At 51.8% G+C, this 25,334-nt stretch overlaps 2 protein-coding genes across 2 annotated transcripts in view; one reads left to right on the top strand and one right to left on the bottom strand.

The window, feature by feature from the left end:
• Positions 1–38: 38 nt before the first annotated feature.
• On the bottom strand, positions 39–2,660 carry LOC130266033 (serine/threonine-protein kinase pim-1-like). Its single transcript, XM_056515361.1, has 7 exons — positions 2,644–2,660; positions 2,009–2,315; positions 1,889–1,963; positions 1,759–1,809; positions 1,123–1,492; positions 710–921; positions 39–92 (listed from the first exon to the last, which is right to left on the bottom strand). The coding sequence occupies exons 1-7, from the start codon at positions 2,658–2,660 to the stop codon at positions 39–41; spliced, it is 1,086 nt and encodes a 361-aa protein (XP_056371336.1).
• A 1,244-nt stretch (positions 2,661–3,904) lies between these two features.
• The window catches only part of LOC130266099 (TOG array regulator of axonemal microtubules protein 2-like), a 33,538-nt gene continuing 12,108 nt past the window's right edge, over positions 3,905–25,334 (top strand). Inside the window, exons 1-12 of the mRNA XM_056515417.1 lie at positions 3,905–4,101; positions 5,300–5,508; positions 7,052–7,212; positions 8,456–8,499; positions 9,834–10,048; positions 12,021–12,181; positions 15,683–15,726; positions 17,536–17,802; positions 19,170–19,264; positions 20,224–20,374; positions 21,468–21,632; positions 23,768–23,900. Coding sequence (XP_056371392.1) covers positions 4,062–4,101; positions 5,300–5,508; positions 7,052–7,212; positions 8,456–8,499; positions 9,834–10,048; positions 12,021–12,181; positions 15,683–15,726; positions 17,536–17,802; positions 19,170–19,264; positions 20,224–20,374; positions 21,468–21,632; positions 23,768–23,900 — 1,685 coding nt within the window. The 5' untranslated portion in view covers positions 3,905–4,061. The remainder of the gene's footprint in view (positions 4,102–5,299; positions 5,509–7,051; positions 7,213–8,455; positions 8,500–9,833; positions 10,049–12,020; positions 12,182–15,682; positions 15,727–17,535; positions 17,803–19,169; positions 19,265–20,223; positions 20,375–21,467; positions 21,633–23,767; positions 23,901–25,334) is intronic.

The raw sequence follows: 25,334 nt of genomic DNA, 5'->3' as shown, positions 1-25,334 counted from the left end.
CAGCTTGAGAATGGCTCTCCGGCTCCGCATTGCGCTCCTCAAGAACACGCCAGCTGTGCCTCGGCTTGCAGGGACACCACGATGCCATTGAGCTGCAGGGGGATGTTTCCCCTTTTCCACTACGGGGAAACTTCACCGCACTGTGCCAAGACTCCTCCAACATTACGGGGAGCCCTGAGCCGCTCCCTCCACAACTCGCGGGAACCCGCGGAAGCATCTCCTGGGCCGCGCTCTCTGCTCCGTGCCGCGGCCGCAGGGAAACGCTCTGGGGATTTCTTTGAGCGCCACGAGACATGAGCAGCTGGTACTTGTTGAGCTCTTGGATCCTGCTGTGCAGAGGGATGGATCTCGGCTGTCTCCTGGGCCAGGTGGGGCTTCTGCAGCCAAGAATGTTCTACAAGGTCTTCCAGGCATGGCCTGTCTGCAGGGTCCATGGATAAACACCACCTGATGAGGTGCTGGTAATCTGCAGAGAGAAACCAGTAACTGCTGGTCAGCTCCTGGCCATGCTCTCCCAGATTCCACGGTGCCCACGCCACAGTAGGAGTGCTCGGAGCTGCACACAAAGCTTCCCATCCATCCATCTTCCCTTTCGGAGATGAGCAGCACAGAGGCACACGTGCCGCCTCCTCCAGCTAAGCACAGGAGATCGACCTCCTCCCAAGCTGGAAGAGCAGGACACTGATGTGCCAGCTGCCCACGCCCAAACCCGTTCTTGATCCCGTGCCTTGAAGCCACATCTGCCTTGAGACACCCGGGGCAGGAAGAAGAGCTGGCCCTGGACGATGTCCCTTCTGGTTCTGAAAGGAAGGTGCCCACACACCAGGTGATAGAGCAGGATGCCCAGGGACCAGATAGTGGCTGGCTGGGCGTGGAAGCAGCCAAAGAGGATCCACTCCGGCAGGCAGTACTCTTGCGTTCCTATGGGACACAGATGCAGCTCATCAGGCCGATGCTGCTCCCTCCCTCCCAGCCAGCTCCACAACAGCCGGCCCCTGCCCCCGCCGAAAAGCAGCCTGGCTGCAGCCGGCTGAAGAAGGATTCCCCCTACTTCTGTCTTCCCCCTGTGCCAGCAAAAGAGAGAACCTCTGCTGCACGGCTGGGCCCTGGCTTTGGGCTCACCTGCCATCCAGGTGTAGAAGGTGTCCTGGAGGATGGTGCCGCAGCCGAAGTAGATGAGCTTGGCCTCGCCGGTGGCCAGGTCGACGAGGATGTTCTCGGTCTTGATGTCGCGGTGCAGGACGCCGCGGCTGGTGCAGTGCCGCACGGCCTGCAGCACCTGGCGGAACAGCCCCCGCGCCACGGGCTCTGGCAGGGACCCGCCCGCCTCCAGCAAGTGCCACAGGTCCCGGCAGCGCTCCGGACGCTCCATGACCAGCGCGAAGCCGTCGGGCAGCTCGAACCAGTCCAGGAGCCGCACGACGCCGCCCAAGCCAGGGCACGACACCATCCACTTGAGCACCAGCTCCAGGGGCACAAGGGCGCCGTCGTGCTGCGGGGGGACCGCGATGCCGTCAGCGGGGCCGATGCTGCGCCGCGCCTTCGGCACCCCCTGCCCGGCCCCGCCGCAGCTCGCCACTGCCCGGCCCGGGACGCTGCGCGGTCCCCGCTCCCTCCACGCTCCCTCCACGCTCCCTCCACGCTCCCTCCACGCTCGCTCCCCTCGCAGCGTCCCGGCTGCCACCCACCCTGCCGGGCCTGGACTTCGCCCCGCCGGGCACGCCCCGCCGGCTGCTCCCGCTGGCCCCGCTCACTCACCAGCCGCGCCCACTCCCAGATGCGATCCCGGGCCACTCGCCCGATGGCCACCTGCAAGCCAAGGCCAGCGCCGGGCTCAGCTCGCCGCCCGCCGTCCCGCTCCCCGCTCCCAGCCGGCCCCGTCTCTTACCGGGGCGCCGTCGGCGAGCCGGGTCCCGGCGTAAACGCTGCCGCAGCCGCCGCTCCCCAGCAGCGGGCCCTCCCGCTAGAGCTGTTCCAGGGGAGGCTTCTCCGCCCGTGCAGACGGCACGGCGCCCTCGCCATTCTGCCCGGGGCACCCGCCCGCCCCGGGCGCTGCTGCTTCCCGAGCCTCCCCGGGCTCCGGCGGCTCGGGGCCGGCGGCCGAGCTGACGGGCGGCGGGGCTCGCACCGGGGAAGCCGCCGGCCGCGGGCCGGGAGCCGGGCGGCTGCGGGGCGGCTGCGGGCGGAGCCGCGGGAGGGGACTCGTTCGGGGCCGGGGCCGGGCCAGGCCCGCGCCAGGCGGAGCCAAAACACGGTGCTGCTCCAGCACCGGCACCACCGGAGCGAGGAGCTCTGCCAGAGGCTCTTCAAAAGAGCTTCAAAATGGGCTGCCCCCATTCTGCCGACAGCAGTCTGCCCCAAACATGTGGCCATGATTTTAACAGAATGTGGAAAATGCATTGTTTGAATGTGTTTTTATGTTGTCTAACATCACCTGACTGGAGCAGTTTGGTAGGCAGGACGCCCTGTGGGCAGGGTCATGGCAGGGATGGGTGGCTGTCACTTGCACTGGCAGTGTCATTTTTCCACGCAGGCTCCTAGTACAGCTGTGGGGAAAGGCACCAGCAGCTGAATCAGGCCCAGGGAGCAGCAGCAGCAGCAGCAGCACATTGAGGACACCCGCATCTGCAAAGAGCCCCTCACCCGCTTTGCTCCCCCATGGCAGCACAAGATGATTCCACTGCAGGTGAAGGGCTGCAGCAGACTGGAGACTCCTTCAGGCAGGACTTGCTGCAATCTCATTCCTGCAGCTGTGCTGAGAGGATGTTGGCTGCAGCAGGGGTGTCCATGCCCAGGAATGCTGCTCGGCTCAGGGAGGCAGAGTGTGCACAAAAGCTGCATTCAAAGCACTGATCGTGAGTCCCCGAGCCACTGGCAAGTGCAGCAGCTCTTCTTCATTCCGTGCCAGTGAGAGCCCAGCCTTGAAGCTTGTCCCTGGGAACAGGGAACTCTCTGAGGATGGTTCTGAATTTTCAGGGACAGTCAAAATGAGAATCGTTTTGAGGCTGGTGTTGTAGTGTTGGGTTTGGGTGTGTCTGCAGAAAAAAAGCAGGAATAAACCCCTGCCACAATGAAGGAGAACCTTTGCACGGCCAATTTCCACCCTACAGATACACTGATCATATTGGCCCACTAAATTCTGGGGGCATTGAATGAAGAGTGAAAAGCTTCTTTGAAGAGATAGGAAAGATGAGACTTGAAGAAATAATTTTGCTGATGCGGGAAAAGGGATCAGACCCACTGGTGCCTTGGCTCATGCTCAGTTCTGCCAAATCAAGCATGATTAGTTTTAACCGCTCTGTTGCAGAGTATTTCAGAAGAACCAGCCCCATGCTATTTCCATTAAGAAACTTTTGAATTGTCAGAAGCGCCAAGATCAGAAATATTTTGAGGCAAATCCTGTTTATGTTGGGTTTCAGTGTCTGTGCAATAAAGAAAGCAGGGAATAAACCCCTGAAGCAATGAAGCAGAGCAAAGGTGGAATGTTTGGATGGTCAGTTTTTTCCCTAATGATATCAGCCAACTGAATTCAGGGTTGTTTACTGGGGTGTGCAAAGCTTCTTTTACTTCCAACGCCTGGTTGAGTCACAGCACTTTATTTGTTGTGAAGAGAAATAAACAAAATCCCCAGCCAACAAGCTGCAACCCAGAACTGAGTGGGAATTACAGAAATGAAGGCCTTGAAAAGCAGCTTTGGAAAGCATCAGCTTCCTAGACAGTGTCAAACCCTCAGGCCTGGCAGGGCCGGGCCCAGGGCTGGCTGCCATTGGGAAGGGAAGGGAAAGGGATGGAGCTGGGGCGGGGGTTCTGTGGCCATGGAAACGAGAGAACCACGGGCGAGCGCGTCACAAAGGGGCAGCCCCGCGCTGGGGCTGGGAAGGTTGTGGGTGACACGGACACAGCGGCAGGAGACGCGTCTGGCTCTGCTGTCTGTGCCCACTGCTGGTGATCGGAGTCACCTTGTTCTAGGGCTGGGGACCAGCTCCTGTCGCTGTCTTATCCCAGAGAGTTCCCAAATTCAAACCCAGATACTTCTGCGAGACAGAAGCACGGGTTCAAACATGGATTCTACCAGAAAAGGAAAGGCCACAGAAGGAAAAGGTGAGGAGAGAAAGGAGCTGAAAGGCCTGAGCCAAATGGAGAAAAATCCCACCAGTGTTCAGGGAAAATTGGTCCATGGTGGTCAGTGCTGTCCCTATGTCAGAGTTGGTGGCTGACAGCTACAGGTGATCCTGCAAGGATGCCCATGGCATCACAACATTCTGTCATTAGTTTACTCTGCTTTCTCCTTTTTGACAGTAGCCAAATCACTCATACTGCCACCCGAGTCAGGGACTGTGGCCACAGATGACCACAAATTGGACATGGTCACAAGATGCAAGTCCTGTTTCTTTCTTGGCCATCAATGTTGGGTCTCACTAGAGATAAATTTCCTGTTCTTCCTCTGCTTGGTGATTTGGTCCAACACTGAGGATGATATTATGGTGCTATAAAACCACCAGCAAGGCCTGCCTGCTTGCTGAGAGCTCTTTGAGCTTTGCAGAAATAGCAGTCACAGCTGTGTGGCTCGTTACTGGGTATTCACAAAAGGCCATGATCAAGAAGAAATCTTTCCTCCCTCTTATCATTGAAGCTTTCCACCGTTTCCTTCAGACATGATAACTCAAGAGTGTTGAGAGGATTTAAACACATGCTAGATCCATGAAAAATAAAAACATAGAAATTTTCTCAAGAATCCAAAAGTCCCTCTACAGTTTCAACCATTGGACATGCATATGGTATGATAAAGGAGGAAGGTCATCAAACTCACCTGTTTCTTGTGAGCAGGGCTCAGCCTCACACAGAGGTAAGGTGGGACCTGGGCCGCTCTCTGGCAGGAGGAAGGGTCTTGTGCCAGCCTGGAGAGCCTGTGCCCATTGCCAGGGAACAGTTCTGCCCTGCAGGTGCCCCTGCCATGAGCTGTGCTGCTCCCAGTGCCCTGTGGAGCTGTAGGGCTGCTCAGCTGTGGGGCAGGGAGAGGAGCAGGAGGCTGCATGTGCAGCTGAGCCATTGCTGGAAAGCACAGGGCTCTGGGCTCCTGCTGTCCCAGGGCAGCCCAGAGGCCAGGCTGCTCCCCTGGGAGCTCTGTGCAAGTGGGTCAGGGTGTGACCCTGGCCTGCCTGAAGGGGCTGCTGGCAGGAGCATGTTTCCCTGTGCAGCTATTTAGAAGTTTCCAGGAAATGTGTCCCATGCAACATGGAGCTTTAGATGCTTTCAGTTTGCATTATTTGATGTTATATTTTGTGTCTCCACTTTGCAGGCCGGACTGGCTATCCTCTTGCCAAGAGGTTTCCCATGGCAAATCCCTCTATGCTCCTTCCCTCCAAGCCCTTGCCTCCCATTCAGAAGAGCTTTCCTGCTACCAAGCCAAACAAGATCTGCAGCGGAGAGCAGGAGAATGGAAAAAAGGGCTGTGATGACAACGTCAGAAATAACAGGGAGCTCAATTCAGAGGGAACAGGACATAAGGTAAGAAGACCAAGCTAAGTCCTGAGCAGCAGATTTTAAGGCTATGCCCTGTAGGCAGAGCTAAGAGATTTTCCTTTGATGTGAGCCCAGGAAACAGTTGAGCCAAGGAAGAGCTCAGCTGGACATTGCACTTCAGGATGTCTTTGCAATGGGGGTGTAGTACAGACTTCACATCCTCAGCGTGTACCAATAGCAGGAGAGGTCCTTCAATGGTTTCTGGGCTCTGTCATGGCTCCTGCTCTGCCTTATAGCTGAGAAAGCCCCAACAAGCAGTCAGGGCAGCTCAAGTTGTCCAGTCTGGCTGAGCAATCCTCCTGCATTTAGTAACCTACGGGTATCTGTGAACCATGTCTATGTCTTGGGGGTGTTTTCTGTCAACCCTGTCTGCTTGGGATGGAAAAAGGTGTTTGCTGAAACAGGCAGTCCTGCAAAGTCAGTTCCAGGTTGTCTCAGCTTCTGAGCTGTACAGCCATGGCCTTCTGCACAGCTGTCTCTGATGTTATTGCTAGACTTCATCAGCTTCTGGGCAGCTGTGTGCCCTGGCATGGCTTTGTCCAGAGGGAAGGGATGATGGGAGGTGGCCATGGGGAGAGCAGCCCAGAGCCCAGGCACACGATTGCCTTTGCAGCAGGGCCAGCACCTGCAGTTGTTTTGGGTTTGCTGTGGGGTGCGGAGGAGGCAGATGAACAACAGCTTTGGTAGACAGAATGTCCAATCCAAGGCTTGTGTACTTGATGTCAGCCTTAATGAGAAAGGGCCCAATGTATCCCTGACAGGATCTGATCCTTTCACTGGAGTTGGAACAGGTCCTGATTTGGCTCTTTAGCTGTGCCAGAAATGATGGGATAGTAGGCATAGGTGTGCATCTGGCCCCAGTGCCTCCACTCCCCTTCCTGGCCATGGCATGGGGCCCTGGAGAAACCTGGGCTGGCAGAGTCCTGCCAGAGAGCAGCAGGGCAGGGAGCTCTGCTGAACTTGCTGGATGCCAGTGAGCCTGAGATGCTGGAGGTATGGGAGCTGGGGAGCAGCGAGCATCCCGAGAGCTCAGCAGCTTCTGGGCTGAAAGGCTGCTGGGCAACTGTAGGAGGGAAGGGCAGCAGCAGAAGGAATGAGGGGCTTGAGAAAAGCAGGTTTTGACATCCTGCAGAATGGCTTTGTGGGGACGTGGCTGGAGATCAGCAGTGGCTGTGAGGTGCCTTAGGGGCAGGGAGAGAATAGTGATCTAAACCCATTCCCATACCATCCAAAAGGCCAGTGGAGGCAGTGGCACCCATGAACATACTGATGCCAAACACGAGGATTCCAGCTGGAAATGTAGCCACCCTTCCAGAACTGTTAGCATGAGGGGAGAGATGCCAAATCTGGGACATGTGCTCTCCTTTGCCACTTCCCTTTCCATTCCCCATCCTGGGCCAAGCTGCTCCATCAGTTTGACTTGTCTTTTCCTGCTAGGTACTAGTTCAAAGCATGGGTAGATATCTTGAGCCATGAGTGGGGGCAAGGCTGGATGCTTCATCTGAGCACTTTGTTCCACTCTTGCCAGGCATCCTTGCTGTATTCCCATGGTGAGGATGTGAAGAAGGGGTCATTGGGACTGCCTTTGATTCCCCCTATCCATAAGGCAGTCCATCCCCGTGTTGGCAGTGCTGCAGGCTCTCTGCACAGCTCTCTGCAGCTGGATGTCCAAGAGTCCCAGGAGATGAGGTAAGGCAAGGTGTCTGCTGCTCCACTGTGCTGTTCAGCTCGCTCTTCCTGCCTCGGGAGGTTCTTTTGCAGAGTCAGCTGTCCCGTGTATTTAGGCAAATCTCTGTGTATTCCCCATTTTGCCCATCTCTGATGATCCAGCTCAATGTCAAGCCCCAAACCATCTGTCCCAAGAGCAGAGGTGGTGGTGGGGAAGAGGAGGCAGGGCTTAAGAGCATCTCAAGATGGGTCCTCTGCTGGACTTGTCTATTGATTCCCTCTGTAATGTTTGTGGTGTCATTTGGGAACTGTATTGCATGGGTCTGGATTCTGAGGATCACTGAATACTGTGATCCTTGACTGTCAACTTCAGCACTCACTAGAATATGTTTGGACAAACACTGGCTGCTGGGGAAGTGTCTGCAAATTCAGGTGCTGCTTCTGTAAACGTCCTGGGTAACTTTTCTCTTCCTGGGTCGGCACTATGAAATCAGATCCTAGTTAAGTTTTGGGATGTAGATGTATAATCCAATCAATGTTTAATATTTATGTCTGGGATTAAAAGCAAAGAGGGCAAGGTTCTAGAGGAGAGTTAGAAGGCTGGGCCTGATGGAAAGACATTGGATTGGATATGTGTGAGACAATGCAGCTATCAAGCTTATCCCAGTGATTACCATAAAGGAGTCACAGAATTATCATTCCAATTGAAAAGCATAGGTAGGGCTTTTAAAGTGCAATCTCAATATCCTTGCCTAGCAGCTGATTTGGAAAAACCCTTTTTATTTCTGAAAGAGCAAGGAGGTGGAATATCCCTCTCAGGGCACAGCATTGCTCTGACCACATGTAGCACGAGACTGGCACCAGTGGAAGGCACGAGCAGGCAAAGTCAAGCTTTGGCAGCAGTCCCAAAGCAGCTGCCCTCCATACAGACTCGTGGCTCAGCTTAGCAGCTCTTGCTGCTTCAGAGAGGCTGTAGGAGCCACTTGACTCCAAAAGGAGAGACTGCACGATTGGGGAGTTATGATGCAAGTTGAAGAATGACTGCTGTGGTTTTGCTGGAACTTGGCCATATCTATCTAGCTGCAGCAGCTGAAAGCTTAAGGACAAGTAATCAGCTTTGAGTCTTGTTGGGTTTATGTGTTGCATTGTATCCTTCATCAGAGTGACCAAGCTCTAGGAAGGTTTGTCTCCTTTCATGCTACACCTCTTCCCTCCCTTTGCTTTCTCCCTCCTCATATGTTCTTTTGTCCTCCATTTTCTCAAGGCCAAGATCCAGCAGCAGAAGCAGAGAGAGCTCTGAACATGCAGGTAGGTACAGGGCATGTCTGTCCTAGAATGACCATTGGAGTATTGACTCAGAGGTGACATTTTGAAAGCCTGGTTAAGAACCATTCTTTCAAAAATTTCTGTAAATTCATTTTGATGCCTGGATGGGCTCAGTGGACACCTCCCAGAGCCCAGTCACTGTGAGTGTGCTCCAGTGGTGCCGTGAAAATTCTTCCAGTGTGAAGTGTTGAGTGACAGGGACTGGAGTGGGACCTTGAGACCCTGGAAAAGCAGCGCAGGAAAAGGAAACATTCCTCTCCATCCTGCACATGCTTTTTATCTCCATGCAGCCTTTCTAGTGTCAAAATTTATAGGGAAAATGAAGGTATTTATCATGAAATGAGAAATGTTCCCACTCCTTTCTCCCTCCCTTCAGGGAGAAAACTGTTCCTTGGGGCAGTTTCTGAGCTGAACTCTTGGAGAACTAAACATGATTCATGGACATTGTCGGGTTTTGCACTGGGAGAAAGAAGGAAACCTCATTGAATTTTCCAGTTAAGGAGAAGGAGACTTCCAAATGGATGCAGCCTATGCAGGGTCTGAGTTTGTCATGCTCTCACAGCACAAAACCCAAAGCCACTTATGGCAGGTTCACGATGACCAATCTTTTGCCCAACTCTCTCTCTCTGGGTCAGTGTTGCAGGCTGAGGTTGGCGGAGGAGATGCCTTCTGCCTCGTCCCCTGTCCCTGCCTTGCCTGATGCCTGACATGTAGAATTGTGCCAGGTCAGCCAATGCTTTCAAGTTGAAAGCCTCAGTGAAAGTCTGTTGTTGTTCCTTTGCCATCACTGGTCGTGAACTGATAGGAGTGATGAGACTTGAAGAAATAATTTTGCTGATGCAGAAAAAGGGATCAGATCCACCAGTTCCTTTGCTCAGGGTTATTTCTGCCATATCCTCAGTACAGCCCTTTTGGAATTGCTTGTGCCAGCCTGGAGAGCCTGTGCCCATTGCCAGGGAACAGTTCTGCCCTGCAGGTGCCCCTGCCATGAGCTGTGCTGCTCCCAGTGCCCCGTGGAGCTGTGGGGCAGGGAGAGGAGCAGGAGGCTGCATGTGCAGCTGAGCCATTGCTGGAAAGCACAGGGCTCTGGGCTCCTGCTGTCCCAGAGCAGCCCAGAGGCCAGGCTGCTCCCCTGGGAGCTCTGTGCAAGGGGTCAGGGTGTGGCCCTGGCCTGCCTGAAGGGGCTGCTGGCAGGAGCATGTTTCCCTGTGCAGCTATTTAGAAGTTTCCAGGAAATGTGTCCCATGCAACACGGAGCTTTAGATGCTTTAGGTTTGCATTGCAGCCTATGTTAAATTTGTATCTTCACTTTGCAGACCTGTCTCCCAACGGTACAGCCAAGAATCTTTCCAGGTCTCCTCCCTCTATGCTCCTTCCCTCCAAGCCATTGCCTCCCATCCGGAAGAGCTCTCCTTCCAGGCTGCCAAGCCCGATGTGCAGTGGAGAGGAAGAGAGAGGGAGAAATGGCATTGGCTATAAAGATAGCAGTAGGAGCAACCAGGAGCAGAGTTCTGAGGGAAAAGGGCGTGAGGTAAGGAGAGCAAGCCAAGTCCTGTGTGATAGATTGTCACTTTATGCACTAGTGATTCCTAGAGAGGCTGATCTGGAACAGACACTAGACAGAGTTAAAAGAATAAAGTAGGTATTTATTAAGAGGCCTTAAAAGGATACACCTTGGGCATTAGAAGAGCCCGGCCAGGGCTACACACAGGATGGATCCAAGATGCGTACTGCTCACAAGTTTCTACACTTTTATAAGTATTGCTCCATCAACATGTTGGGGTTAATTGCCCAGTTTCAGCTTCAGGTCACAAAGTTCCATTGTCCTGGTTGACTCCCTTCACTTTGCCATTGTTTATGCTATTTGGATATCAGTTGTCCTTGATTCTCAAGCTGGAAAAGGAAATTTTGTTAAACTCCACTGTGAAGAGAATCTATTGAAAGTCAATATGATATTGGAGTCCCACACAAAGTCTGCACAGAATGTGAGAAATGTGAAAGTGAAAACTTAAAGCATCAATAGGAAGGAGTGTGAGAGTTTTCCTGTGGTGTGAGCCCAGGGAAGCAGCTGAGACAAGGAAGAGTTCAGCTCGACACTGCACTTCAGGCTTTCTTTGCAATGGGGGTGTAGTGCAGACTTCACATCCTCAGTGTGTACCAATAGCAGGAGAGGTCCTTCAATGGTTTCTGGGCTCTGTCGTGGCTCCTGCTCTGCCTTATAGCTGAAAAAGCCCCAACAAGCAGTCAGAGCAGCTCAAGTTGTCCAATCTGGCCAAGCAATCCTCCTGCATTTAGTAACCTACTAGAACTATCTGTCTTGGTGCTGCTTTCTGTCAACCCTGTCTGCTTGGGATGGAAAAAGGTGTTTGCTGAAACAGGCAGTCCTGCAAAGTCAGTTCCAGGTTGTCTCAGCTTCTGAGTTGTACAGCCATGGCCTTCTGCACAGCTGTCTCTGATGTTATTGCTAGACTTCATCAGCTTCTGGGCAGCTGTGTGCCCTGGCATGGCTTTGTCCAGAGGGAAGGGATGATGGGAGGTGGCCATGGGGAGAGCAGCCCAGAGCCCAGGCACACGATTGCCTTTGCAGCAGGGCCAGCACCTGCAGTTGTTTTGGGTTTGCTGTGGGGTGCAGGAGGAGGCAGATGAAAAACAGCTTTGGTAGACAGAATGTCCAATCCAAGGCTTGTGTACTTGATGTCAGCCTTAATGAGAAAGGGCCCAATGTATCCCTGACAGGATCTGATCCTTTCACTGGAGTTGGAACAGGTCCTGATTTGGCTCTTTAGCTGTGCCAGAAATGATGGGATAGTAGGCATGGGTGTGCATCTGGCCCCAGTGCCTCCACTTCCCTTCCTGGCCATGGCATGGGGGCCCTGGAGAAACCTGGGCTGGCAGAGTCCTGCCAGAGAGCAGCAGGGCAGGGAGCTCTGCTGAACTTGCTGGATGCCAGTGAGCCTGAGATGCTGGAGGTATGGGAGCTGGGGAGCAGCGAGCATCCCGAGAGCTCAGCAGCTTCTGGGCTGAAAGGCTGCTGGGCAACTGTAGGAGGGAAGGGCAGCAGCAGAAGGAATGAGGGGCTTGAGAAAAGCAGGTTTTGACATCCTCAGAATGGCTTTGTGGGGACGTGGCTGGAGATCAGCAGTGGCTGTGAGGTGCCTTAGGGGCAGGGAGAGAATAGTGATCTAAACCCATTCCCATACCATCCAAAAGGCCAGTGGAGGCAGTGGCACCCATGAACATACTGATGCCAAACACGAGGATTCCAGCTGGAAATGTAGCCACCCTTCCAGAACTGTTAGCATGAGGGGAGAGATGCCAAATCTGGGACATGTGCTCTCCTTTGCCACTTCCCTTTCCATTCCCCATCCTGGGCCAAGCTGCTCCATCAGTTTGACTTGTCTTTTCCTGCTAGGTACTAGTTCAAAGCATGGGTAGATATCTTGAGCCATGAGTGGGGGCAAGGCTGGATGCTTCATCTGAGCACTTTGTTCCACTCTTGCCAGGCATCCTTGCTGTATTCCCATGGTGAGGATGTGAAGAAGGGGTCATTGGGACTGCCTGTGATCCCCCCTATCCACAAGGCAGTCCGTCCCCGTGTTGGCAGTGCTGCAGGCTCTCTGCACAGCTCTCTGCAGCTGGATGTCCAAGAGTCCCAGGAGATGAGGTAAGGCAAGGTGTCTGCTGCTCCACTGTGCTGTTCAGCTCGCTCTTCCTGCCTCGGGAGGTTCTTTTGCAGAGTCAGCTGTCCCGTGTATTTAGGCAAATCTCTGTGTATTCCCCATTTTGCCCATCTCTGATGATCCAGCTCAATGTCAAGCCCCAAACCATCTGTCCCAAGAGCAGAGGTGGTGGTGGGGAAGAGGAGGCAGGGCTTAAGAGCATCTCAAGATGGGTCCTCTGCTGGACTTGTCTATTGATTCCCTCTGTTTGTGGTGTCATTTGGGAACTGTATTGCATGGGTCTGGATCCTGAAGTTCATTGAATACTGTGATCCTTGACTGTCAACTTCAGCACCCACTAGAATATGTTTGGACAAATACTGGCTACTGGGGTTGTGTCTTTACATTCCAGTGCTGCTTCTTTTAATGAATGTCTTTGTTTATGTGCAGCACTTAATTTTTTTGTATCAGCGGTGTAAGGAACTTACTAAACCCAACCCAAAACTGAGTGGGAGTTGCAGAACAACACTCGCCCTGAAATCTACCTTTGGAAAGCAATTACTTCCTGCGTGTAGTTATATAATTCCCGGGAGCAATGTGTGTTGCCAACTGTTTGAAATGAAACGGATCCCAAAGTAAATTTCAGGATTAAGTTCTCTGAGCTTTGGCCTCAGCCTTCACTGTGGAATGACATCCCAGATAAGTTTTGGGGTATAGATGTATAATCCCATCAATGTTTAATATTTTGGTCTGGGCTAAAAAGCAAAGAGGGCAAGGTGCTAGAGTACCCCATGGTAAAATATTAGCTTGGATATGTGTGAGAAAATGTAGCTGTCAAGCTTATCCGAGTGATAACAATACAGAAGAAGTCAAAGACGTCTCATTCCATTTGAAAAGCTTAGGTGGAGCTTTTCAAGTGCAATCTGAATATCCTTGTGTAGTGGGTCTAGTGCTGGCTAAATGCCAGCACACCCACTGGAATATTTTTACTCATGTTTCTTTTGTGAGATAAGCAATTAGGAGAAGGAGGGTAAAACAGGCACAAAATTTAAAGTGTGCAAAGAAAAACTTTATTAACACAACACAGGTAAGAAAAATCAGAATAAACCTACATCCAGAACACTTCTTCTGCCCCCTACCTGCTTTTGTTGCCGACTGACAATATACAGCGACAAATCAGTCAGTTTACCATCTCTAAAACAGTCTTTCTCCAGTTCACTCATGTAGAGGAGTTTCTCTTGCCATGTATGGATACTTCTCCACAAGAAACAGTTCTCCCGTGGCTTTAATGTCACAGCGAATCAGGCACCCGGGAAAGGAAAATGTGCTCGCAGTGTGAAAAGTCGCTCTCATACCTCGCAGCTATCCCACAGCTGCTTTCATGGGCCATGTCACCTTCTTGGGGTGCTATTTTAATGATGAGCTGTTCTAGTCTAAAACAAAAGTTCTCTTCATCCATCTCTGGGAACAGAGGCTTTTCTACTGTTATCACTGGGACAAGGTTTCTTATCTCTCTTTATTCAAATTTCTCTTTGAATCAAAATTGCTTCAACATCTGCTCACTTCAGCACTGCTTCCTCTTTTCATGGCTGTGGTTAGAACGCTGCATGTCCCCAATGTGTTTTCATGAGTTACAGGGAAAATAGGGTTTGATGTCTCAATTATATCTTCTCTATAGCCTTACAAGAGGATTTCAGCCTCAAACTGAGGCATCTCCTCACATCCCCCCATCTAGAATTTTACTCGCTCTTCACTGACTTCAGTGTCCATGCTGTTGTCTCTAAGTGTCCTCACCTCTCATTTTTCTGATTCGGGAGACAAAGGGTGTTCCCAGGTTTGTTTGCTTTCAAGCTTTATCAACTTAAACAGTTCTCTAGAGTCCTGCAGCGCTGAAAGGTTGATGCCATCGGGCTCTGCAAGGCAGAGATCGCTGCCGTGCCTCTCGCTGCTGCTCACCTGGTTCCCTCGGCCCTGCGCAAAGCCGCGCTGGCTGCCGGCCCCGCCCTGCGCCTTTCCTTCACGCGGGGCGCCGAAAAACAAGAAAAGCCGCTGCTGCCGCTTTGTCCTATTGTTCTCTGCATGGCTGCTGAAAGAACTAAACGAGCCAAGTTCATTGCGAGCCCTGCCGAGACACCACGGCCGCGCAGTCCTGGCAACGGGGATGGCGGCGGCCGCTCCCGGCCCAGGCCGCTCCTGGCCTCGGGGCCGTGCCCAGCACGGGCCGCGGGGCCACTCCCAGATCTGGTCCCGGAGTGAGCAAAGATCATTTGTGAGCCCTGCTGAGACAGTCCCGGCCGCGCCGACTGCGGCCGAGCAGCCCTGGCAGCTCCGGCCGCCCGCAGGTCCTGGGCAGTGCTGGTGGCCTGGGCAGTGCCAATGGCCTGGGCAGTGCCGGTGGCCCGGGCAGTGCCGGTGGCCTGGGCAGTGCCAATGGCCTGGGCAGTGCCAATGGCCTGAGCAGTGCCGGTGGCCTGGGCAGTGCTGGTGACCCGGGCAATGCCAATGGCCAGGGCAGTGCCCATGGCCTGGGCGGTGCCAATGGCCTGGGCAGTGCCGGTGGCCCGGGCAGTGCCGGTGGCCTGGGCAGTGCCAATGGCCTGGGCAGTGCCAATGGCCTGGGCAGTGCCGGTGGCCTGGGCAGTGCTGGTGACCCGGGCGGTGCTGGTGGCCTGGGCAGTGCCGGTGGCCTGGCCCCACGGTGGCAGAAATCTCAGCCCAGCCGTGCTCTGACCTGGCCATGCAGCCGTGTGGGGACCGGCCAGTTACCTCCTCAGAGGCCAGAAGCCAAGAATATTTCTGGTGCTTCCTTTGTTTTTAAATGTGCTTTTCCACAGGGGCGTGATTAGCTCCTTCACGTGGTCTAACCCGATATCAATCCCCAAACTTACCCAGCTCAATGGCCCTTCCAAACCAGTCAGTTCATTGCCTCTGGCAGGTCCTAACAGGGAATCACCCCCCACCCCGATTGAAAACCAGACTTTTATTGAAACACTACACCTTGCGCAGCAGGTGGAAAAAGCCTTTCTCTACTTGAAAGAGCAAGGAGGTGGAATATCCCTCTCAGGGCACAGCATTGCTCTGACCACATGTAGCACGAGACTGGCACCAGTGGAAGGCACGAGCAGGCAAAGTCAAGCTTTGGCAGCAGTCCCAAAGCAGCTGCCCTCCATACAGACTCGTGGCTCAGCTTAGCAGCTCTTGCTGCTTCAGAGAGGCTGTAGGAGCCACTTGGCTCCAAAAGGAGAGACTGCACGATTGGGGAGTTATGATGCAAGTTGAAGAATGACTGCTGTGGTTTTGCTGGAACTTGGCCATATCTATCTAGCTGCAGCAGCTGAAAGCTTAAGGACAAGTAATCAGCTTTGAGTCTTGTTGGGTTTATGTGTTGCATTGTATCCTTCATCAGAGTGACCAAGCTAGGAAGGTTTGTCTCCTTTCATGCTACACCTCTTCCCTCCCTTGCTTTCTCCCTCCTCATATGTTCTTTTGTCCTCCATTTTCTCAAGGCCAAGATCCAGCAGCAGAAGCAGAGAGAGCTCTGAACATGCAGGTAGGTACAGGGCATGTCTGTCCTAGAATGACCATTGGAGTATTGACTCAGAGGTGACATTTTGAAAGCCTGGTTAAGAACCATTCTTTCAAAAATTTCTGTAAATTCATTTTGATGCCTGGATGGGCTCAGTGGACACCTCCCAGAGCCCAGTCACTGTGAGTGTGCTCCAGTGGTGCCGTGAAAATTCTTCCAGTGTGAAGTGTTGAGTGACAGGGACTGGAGTGGGACCTTGAGACCCTGGAAAAGCAGCGCAGGAAAAGGAAACATTCCTCTCCATCCTGCACATGCCTTTTATCTCCATGCAGCCTTTCTAGTGTTACAACTAGTAGGAAAGAAAAAGGCATTTATCATGAAATGAGAAATGTTCCCACTCCCTCCTGTCCTTGTAAGAGAAAATCTTTCCTTGGGGCACGTTCTGAGCTGGATCCTTGGACATCTGAAGGCAGACTATGGGTACTGACTGATTTTGCACTGGGAGAAGCAGGGAAACTCCCGTGACAGAAAGTCCTTTTTGAATTTTCCAGTTAAGGAGAAGGAGACTTCCAAATGGATCAGCCTATGCAGGGTCTGAGTTTGTCATGCTCTCACAGCACAAACCCAAAGCCACCTATGGCAGGTTCATGATGACCAATCTCTTGCCCGACTTTCTCTCTCTGGGTCAGTGTTGCAGGCTGAGGCTGGCGGAGGAGATGCCTTCTGCCTTGTCCCCTGTCCCTGCCTTGCCTGATCCCTGACATGTAGAATTGTGCCAGGTCAGCCAATGCTTTCAAGTTGAAAGCCTCAGTGAAAGTCTGTTATTGTTCCTTTGCCATCACTGGTCGTGAGCTGATAGGAGTGATGAGACTTGAAGAAATAATTTTGCTGATGCAGAAAAAGGGATCAGATCCACCAGTTCCTTTGCTCAGGGTTATTTCTGCCAAATCCTCAGTACAGCCCCTTTGGAATGACTCCTTATTGCTGATATGCAGGTTGATGGCTTAATGCAGCTGGGGAGAAGTATTGCTCAGCAAGTAAGGTGATGTTTTTGCAGGACTCATTCTCAACTAGAAATGCCCCTCTCACTAGACTTTGCCAGTCTCTCTTTTAGTACTGGCCAGAACATTCTGCAGGAGAAAAGGATCCAGTTTTAAGAATATTTTTCTCCCCTTACTACTTTGCTGCCCTATGATTTTATGCTCTGTGAAGCCATGTAAAGAATGATTAGTTGTCTTATTTCTAACAGCCCTGTTGAAGAGTATTTCAGAATGACCTGCCCTCTGCTATTTCAATTAATCAAAATTTCATTTGTCAGTATTAGGCATAATCAGAAAAGTCTTGAGGCAGGTCATGTTTTTGCTAGTTTTAGGTGTTTCTGCAGGAAAGAAGGCAGGGACTAAACCCCTCAAAAGTGAAGTAGACCAAAGGTGAAACTTGTGGATGACCACTTTATTCCCTTCTGTTAGATGTTTGCAGATTACTGGGGATATCTAATGGGGAAAGCAAAGCTTTTTTTTTTTTTTTTCTTCTTTTTTTGTGTAACACGTGGTGCCATTGTTTGTGTACCAGCACTTCCTTTGTTGTAAAGAGAAATAAACAAAATCCCAAAAATGAAAAACCCAAGTTAGAACTGAGTGGGAGTTAGAGAAATAATGGCCTTGAAAATGACTTTTGGCAACAAATTCAGCTGATAATGGTTTCATGAAATATAAAAAACAACCAATCTTTTCAGTAACTGAAATATGCTTTGCATTCCCCACGCATTAGATGGGTTGATAGTACAGGCGTGAGTTAAATTAACTCGCTTCTTCTCTTGTACCTGATCTACAGAACAAAGCCAGAGGACGAAGGGAAAGAGCCCCTGGTGTGTGATAGGACCTGGGATGCCTCTGTTCCCACGGAAACTGGCTGAATTGTTCAGCATGGAGACCTATGTGCGGAACCCCGGCGCTGGGAATGGAGGTCTGGGCTCCCGGCCGGCTCAGGGGGCCTCGGCCCAGGAGCCCCGGCAGGGGCAGCTGAGCAGCGCTGCCCCCAGGGTCACTGCCAGGGAGGAGGACAAGGGGAAGGACCAGCAGGACTCAGCCTCACACAGAGGTAAGGTGGGAGATGGGCCACTCTCTGGCAGGAGGAAGGGTCTTGTGCCAGCCTGGAGAGCCTGTGCCCATTGCCAGGGAACAGTTCTGCCCTGCAGGTGCCCCTGCCATGAGCTCTGCTGCTCCCAGTGCCCCGTGGAGCTGTAGGGCTGCTCAGCTGTGGGGCAGGGAGAGGAGCAGGAGGCTGCATGTGCAGCTGAGCCATTGCTGGAAAGCACAGGGCTCTGGGCTCCTGCTGTCCCAGGGCAGCCCAGAGGCCAGGCTGCTCCCCTGGGAGCTCTGTGCAAGTGGGTCAGGGTGTGGCCCTGGCCTGCCTCAAGGGGCTGCTGGCAGGAGCATGTTTCCCTGTGCAGCTATTTAGAAGTTTGCAGGAAATGTGTCCCACGGAATGGGGAGCTTTAGATGCTTTAGGTTTGCATTGCAGCCTCTGTTAAATTTTGGTTGTCCATTTAGCAGATCTGACTGACTGCAGTGTTCCCTAGGAGGTTACCCTGGGGTCAGTAGTTTCCCTGCCAACTTCCCAGATGCACTTATTTTCCAAGGTTTTTCCTTCCATCCAGAATTTCCCTCCTTCCTCAAAGCCTGTATCTAACTCCCCTTTCTTACTAAGCTGAGCATTCTGTAAAGGCAAAAAATATTGAATTACAACATTGGTTTTTCTACTTTGCTGCCACTTGTTTTTAACCTCTGTGAAGGTTAAAAGGTGTTATATAGAATGATTAGTTGTCTGAATTTTAACAGCTATATTGGAGAGTATTTCAGAATGTGTTAAATTTTTCTACTTGCATTAAGAAAATCAGCCTTTAGTCATGCTAGCCGTAAAGTGGCCCAAGCTCCTAGAGTTTAGAATGAAAATCCTTGAGGAAAACAAATTATCTAGTGTCAAGAAGACAATTTATGTTTGGATAACACTCCTGAAATCCTAAGCTTTTCTTTTGATGTCCTCTAAAATATTCCAAGAAAGAGAATAAAATGTTGATCTAAATGCATACAGGTATTAGAAACCGGGAGTTCTTTTAGGAACCGGAAAGATGTTTACTAAAATCAGCATAAGGGCAGATAAGAATCTCTGTCAAGAGCAATCTCCATCTCTGCTATTCCCTGTCACAGAGGCTCTCCAGCACTGGGGGCTGAGGCCTTCATCATGCAGCAGGTTTCAGTCTGCTGGCCAACACAGTAATGCCATGTCTGCTGCCAGTAGCCCAAGCACTGGGAGAGGGTCTAGGCATACGTACCTTGCTGCTCTCATGCACCATCTCTGTGTCTTACGAGAGCTCTGCAGTCTGGAACCTGTCTTGCCTGTTGTCCAGCATGAGGTTTTTTGGGGGATGAAGTCTGCCAGAGATTTACAGGAACCTTTGCTTCCAGTACCAGGCCTCCCACTGAGCCAGGCCCAGGAGACGGATGGTCCCAGCAGTCCTGGTCTTACGAGTGACAAAGACCTGAGGGACGGCTTTGGAAAGGTAAGGGATAAGGACAGGGATGAGCAGACTTCCTTTCCAGTGGCTCTTAGTGCTTGGCCCAAAATGTCCCTGACAATCCTAATCTTCCTCTCTTGGGGGATGGGGATCCTCTTGGGAATGTATTTGACAGCTACAGAGCAATTGCTTGGCTATTTCCAGTGGTGCCAAAGTCATTGGTTTGGAGGTGGTGCTAAGGTCACGCCTGAAACATTCTTTATGTGCAAAGGCCATTTTAGAGAAGTTCTGAATGGTAGAGCAAGCTACACACCAGTGAACGCTGGCAAAGGGCAGCCTGAGAAGCAGAGAAGCAAAGATTCTAATGTTGAGTATAAGCAAGGCTGCAAAATAAAATGGGAGAGTTGGATTTTTCCTGGTTACCTTTCTGGCTGTATCTCACAGCCCTCTCATTCTCAACTTTTCTGCTCAATAATACCAATATTTCTGCAACTTGTTTTCACATGACTCCTTTTGGTGTCCTGGTCTCAGAGACCAAGTCATCCAGAGTCCTTCAGAGCTGAGTCCTTCAGAAGCCAGGAAGTGAGAAACAGCTGCAATTCCTGGCCATGAGTGTTAAGCAACAGCTAATTACCCCTCCTTGCTGCCTATGGCACACGGTTTTTATTCTCCTGCCATGGCCTGTAGGAACTGAACTGCCTGCTCACTGGTCACAGGAGCTCTTCATTTGTCTGGGAGCATTCCTATGACTTTCATGCTTCAAGCAGGGCTTCCTGTCATAGGTTGCAGTTGGAGCAGTGTAAGGTTGTGGCACTGAAGTGTTCCACTTCACTGTGTGTAACTGCCGAGGTGAGGATGGGAGACATTCTCCTGAAACTATTGGAATGTAAATGGAGCTAGATTAAAGTCTGTGGCACTCTATGGACTCTGTGCTCCTGATGAGGTGTAGTGCCTGGTTTGTGTGTCTCTGCTTACAGTTTGTGATGTATTTCCATTGCACCTAGATCCGTGCTGCATTGTGCAAGTTGGCCGAAAAGAACTTAGAGCCAAAAGATGTGGAGATTTTTGAGAAAGAGATGAAGAAAAGGAGAGAAGAGAAAACATCCTTGCAGCTGCCTCCACAGACAGTTGAGCCCGGGGATGCAGCTGAAGCAAGTAAGTGCTGCCTACACTTGTGTTCCTTTTTGACCACTTGCTTGCCCTTTGCACAGTGTTGCAATCAGACTGGGGGACTGTTCTGCTTTCATCTGAGTGGAAGCTTGCATAGGATTGATTTCCATTCCCCAAAGAGAAATCCAGAGGCATGAAGTGTCTTGCCCATGGCCTCACTGAGTCGGTAACAGAATATCAGCTTCCCACCTTCACCTCTAAAGTCATTCAGAGTGGAAAATTCTCTTGCAAAGTCAACTGGGGCTTCAGACTCTTTCCTGGAGAGCAGCTTCCAGGGAAGGTGAGTCCAGAAGAATGCTTTTCAACCAAGGTGTAACCTGGAAGAAACCAAATTCAACTCCTCCTAATGAAAGCACCAGAGACCCTTGTCCCCCACTCCCTGCCGAGGAGCTGGCGCTGCAGAGCTGTGCTGAAGCCCCGAGGCAGTGCTGCTGCTGTACCCCAGGAGCCAGGAGCGTTCCCGTTCCCGAGTGAATCCCGGCTGGGGGCTCTGGCTGCAGCGCTGTGTGCACTGCCCCGAGGGCGGCAGCAGGGACCTTCGGGGCAGCACTCAGCCCCAGGGCATCACGCAGGGTTATCTGCACTTTCTTTTGGGAGCTTCCCCAGCCAGCTCTGAAACAGGAAAACAAAAGCAAAGCAGCACTGGGTTTTCCTTGTTTCTTAGTGGAAGCATCGCTGCAGTTTGGTTTTAAACTAGAAGAGGGTAGATTTAGATTAGATATTAGGGAGAATTTTTTATTATGAAGGCCTGGAAGGGTATGCCCAGAGAAGCTGTTGTTGATCCATCCTTGAAGGGATTCAAGACCAGTTTCCATGGGCCTCTAGGAACCTGATGCAGATGAAAATGTCCCTGTTGCCAGGGGTTGGACTAGATGGTGGTTAAAGAGGCCTTCCAATCCAAACTCTTCTCGGATTCTTTGATTCTGTCATCCTTGTCCCGTGTTAGTGTGCCAGTGTTCTACTTGAAGTTCTTTGGGATAACAAAGAGATGATACTCAGCTCCAGCAAGTTTTCTGGCCCATGGCATCATCACCCTGTCCAGACCCTGTACTTACAAGCTCCTCTTTGACCCTTGCAGGCTTTAGCCTACCACCTGTCAATGGCACAGCTTCCAGTGTGCAGAGAAAACACCCTGGTAATGCCTTGAAAAAGAAGAAGGTCTTGAGGAAGCAGGAGAAAGTGCCCTTACAGCCCAGTGTGCTTATGATCCATGAGGAAGGCACTGTCCCATGCAACTCCTCAGGTAAGCCTGCTCCATGGCAGCTTTTGCCCACATGGGCTTTTGCTATCACAAGGAGCACAAACTGCCTCCTGCCTCAGCCAGCACAGCTGGGCTCTTTGGTCCATAGCCTGTCCTGAGAATGAACAGCAAATCTACTTTTGAGTTCCTCCAGCTTGGTAATACTGCAGCAGTTGGTTCTTAGAGATCCATTGGAAAGTTGAGGTGAATAAAGCAGTGGTAAAGGCCTAAGCTCTGGCTTTTGCCCATCCTGATAGTCCAAAGTACAGTGCTGGTGCCAGGAGGCAGCAGTAACTGCAGGGATGAGCTGTGGGGCAGTGTGCCAGGCTGTGCTCACTGTGCACCTACGAGTACCACCAAGATCAGTTGTCCACTCACCATCGGGGCCCTCTGCCTGTGCTGCTATCCGGCTCTGCAGCCAGCTTTTCTGCTATCCCAGCAAGGGCTGTCTCTGCATGGCAGTCAGTGGCTTGGTGCCATCGTGCTGCTGCTCCCAGAAGTGCCCAGTGCTCCTGGCTGCTGCCATCCCACGGCCTGCAATGCCAAGAGGGAACAAGCAGTGCCTCCTGTGTCAGCGCACCCAAATACAGCGGCCGTGTGGAGCAGATGAGAGCCAGGAGGGGCTGCCTGGTGCTCCCAGGCTGTTTGCTGTCTGCAGGAAATGCACAGCAGACAGTCCCTAGTGGCTCTTGTCTCTCCTTTGTGGGTAGCCGGCCTGTGCTGTGATCCCAAGTAGCGTGAGATAAGAAGGGAGCTGGGAATGATCCTTGGAGTGCTCTTTTCTAGTGATGCTACTTCCATGTTCAGAATTGACCAGAACTAGCCTGACTGTGGCTCTCCATTCATATGGAATCTAGATGTGGATGTCTACATACTCCTGCAGAGACATCACTGATGTCAGTGACAGGGGTACATCAGTGACATCCAGATTAATTCCTGTCTGAATATTTTTGATGCTACAGTTCCCCCATAATTTGTGAGAAGATGCAAGGTATCACAAAAACCCTACTGAGTCTAGAGCACTTCATCTAGATTCTGTGCCATATTTATATTCCCTCATTTTAGATATTGCTGATGTTTTCATCTGCACATTAGAAAATGAGCTTTTGAATGCAGGACATGAAATTTTTGATGGAGGGTGCTTTTGATGACAAATGGGTTTCATAAGAAATGCGTTTATCCTCTGATTTTTCTTATACATTGTAAATTTTTTACCTTTCCAAAAAATTCAGTTAGGCTAAATCCAGGACAACTGATTATCAAGAGAGTGTGTCTGCCAACAATTTGCATCTGTATCTGAATATTTTTATCCTCAGTTCACAATTTGGAGACTTTCTTATCAAGCCTCTAGCTTAGAAATTGCATTTTTCCACAAGGGAAAGCTTATGCATGGCACAATGTTCAAACACATCCATTTGACTGCAAATAAATTTCACCTCAGCATTGTTGAAATACAGCCAGTGTGTACCTCGGATAGAGTAAAGATTCCTGATGCTTGGAAAGAACAAAATCCATATACAACTCCTTTCCCAAGAGTAGGCTAAAATGTATGTGCACTCAGCTGCCTGCTGTCTAGAATATTTGAAGTCAGTGGGAGCAGAAGCGCTGTCAGTGGTGAAGGGTCAGGTGTGGCTGTTCCCTGGGAGTTGCTCCATGGGGATTCAGCCGGGCCCAGCAGGGCTGGCTTGTTCAGGCTCGGCTTGGTGCTGTCACGAGGCAGCTGCAGGTCTTTCCTCAGGGAGGTGCAGAGTGCCTCAGTCCTCAGGGCTGGGGGAAATCAGGGTGCTGGGACAAGAGAGCCCCTGGGGTTCCCTCCTGGGGTAGCCATTCCCGCTGCTCGGCCCTGTCTGGCAGGAGTGGGAGCTCTGCGGGCTCAGGAACTGCCACTGGCTGTGCTGCCCGTGGCACCTGGGAGCTGGCAATGGCTGTGTGGGCAATGGTCAGGTTTAGCCCGGAGCTGTGCCCAGCTGGGGAGGCTGGCAGAAAGCAAGGAGCCCAGGCAGCCAGAGAGCAGGGAGGTGTCTGAGGCAGAGCCATGTGCAGCCCATGGAGCCCTGGCTGGAGCTGGGGCTGCAGCCGCTCCAGGGCGGGTGCCTTGCCCGGGGCTGCAGCGCTCAGGGCTGACCCTCTCCTTACAGTGACCTCGCAGATGGCCCCTGGTGCCCAGCACCGAGAGGAGCTGCAATGTGGGCACGGGCACAAGGACACAGCCTCTCCTGACCCACAGCAGTCCTTGCTCCAGGCACTCTCCCTGCTCCACAGCGGTGACTGGTAAGAAAGGCCCCGGCCACTCTGTCTCCCCCTCAGCGTTAAGGGAGGTTAGAAGTGAGTCTTGCTGGTGTCTCTGAGCCCCGACAGCCCAGAGGGCCAAAGGGCACCGGGGAAACCACTCCAGAGGCACTGAGAGGATCAAGATTTGAGAGCAGCCTTTTCTTGGCCTTGGTCTGCAGCTGTGCTCCAGCTGCAGCAGGTCTGTGCTGTCTCCTTGCTTTGCCTGCTGCTCCATGGAGCTGCAAAGGGAATCTTGAGGGAAGAGAGGAAGCTGTGGGATGAGATGATTTGCTGGCTGAAGGCAGAAGCAGGAGGGCAGCAGATCTGAGTGTAGAGATTTGGGTGCCTTGGGGCACTGGCCCAGTGGGACTGAGTAAGATTTCTCTCGGGTCCCACTGCTGACAGCGATGGCAGGTGACAGGGTCTCCCTGTGACCTCCTGCACGTGAGTCCCAGAAGCAGCTCCAGGGAGTTCCTCTTTCTGAGAAATGGTCTGAGCTGTGCTTTCAAGACCCTCAGCCTGTCATTACTCCTGAAGGGGTCATGTCTGAAGAGAAGGAAAAAGAAATTAAATCCTCTAGGAATCTTGCATTTTTGGAATTCAGCTTTTTCCTTCTCACTGCTTCATATGGGCCTGAGATGTTTGCTCAATACTCACTATGTGTTCCACAATTAAACACAGACAGAAGGAAGCACAGAGGTGATAAGCCTACAAATGTTAGGTGATATTGGCTGTCTTTTTGATGACTCTCCTTGGTGCCCGTGGGATCAGTCTCCAGCCCTGTGTTGCAGCCCCGATGCCTCACACACCTTCCTGTAGCTCAGGGTCTGCAGAGAGCAAGTGCTGAGAGACAGAGTTGTTTGCATCTTTTCAATAACATGTTGCTGTTGTGGGGATTGATTTAGGTAGGGGATTTTGGGAAAAGGTAGAGTTTCAACTGTTCTTGCTCAGGTGTAGAATCTTCTGCGTCGTCCTGCTGCTTTTTTGGGGAATATGGATCTGAAATGGAATGGGTGGCAGACAGGCCTAGATTGTAGAGTGGAAACTCAGCTCCAGAGTGCCAGTGCAGACTCTCACTGCTGAGCTGCCTGCTGGGGCTGGCAAAGAAGGAAAATGCCCCAGTAACAGCCCAATGGGATTGTGTCTTAGGGACAGGTACAGGGAGGTGACAAGGAACAGCAGCATGGGCCAGTCTGACAGCTTCTAGGAAGCAGTGACATAGGGACTGCACACAGTGCCAGAGATTTTAGAAGGGCTGTCTTCTAAAACAGCCATAAATAAAGACTCTGAAACCCCTCTATTGCCTCATGGATTTCTGTGTGCATTTGACAGCCACAGCATCCTGTGGCAAGAAGCTCCACGATTTCATTAAGTACTCCTTTGAAAGCACCTCCCATTGTTGGACAGAGCTGCCAGCCTGGTAATTTGAGAGGG

Source organism: Oenanthe melanoleuca, unplaced genomic scaffold (assembly GCF_029582105.1).
Source record: "Oenanthe melanoleuca isolate GR-GAL-2019-014 unplaced genomic scaffold, OMel1.0 S001, whole genome shotgun sequence".
Classification (NCBI taxonomy): Eukaryota; Metazoa; Chordata; class Aves; order Passeriformes; family Muscicapidae; genus Oenanthe; species Oenanthe melanoleuca.
This window is presented reverse-complemented; position numbering and strand designations above follow the sequence as displayed.

Coding starts and splice junctions, on each gene's coding strand:
- LOC130266033 (XM_056515361.1), bottom strand. Junction 922..1,122: donor CTTCTACACCTGGATGGCAG/GTGAGCCCAAAG, acceptor TGTGTCCCATAG/GAACGCAAGAGTACTGCCTG. Junction 93..709: donor AGGCACGGGATCAAGAACGG/GTTTGGGCGTGG, acceptor ATCCCCCTGCAG/CTCAATGGCATCGTGGTGTC.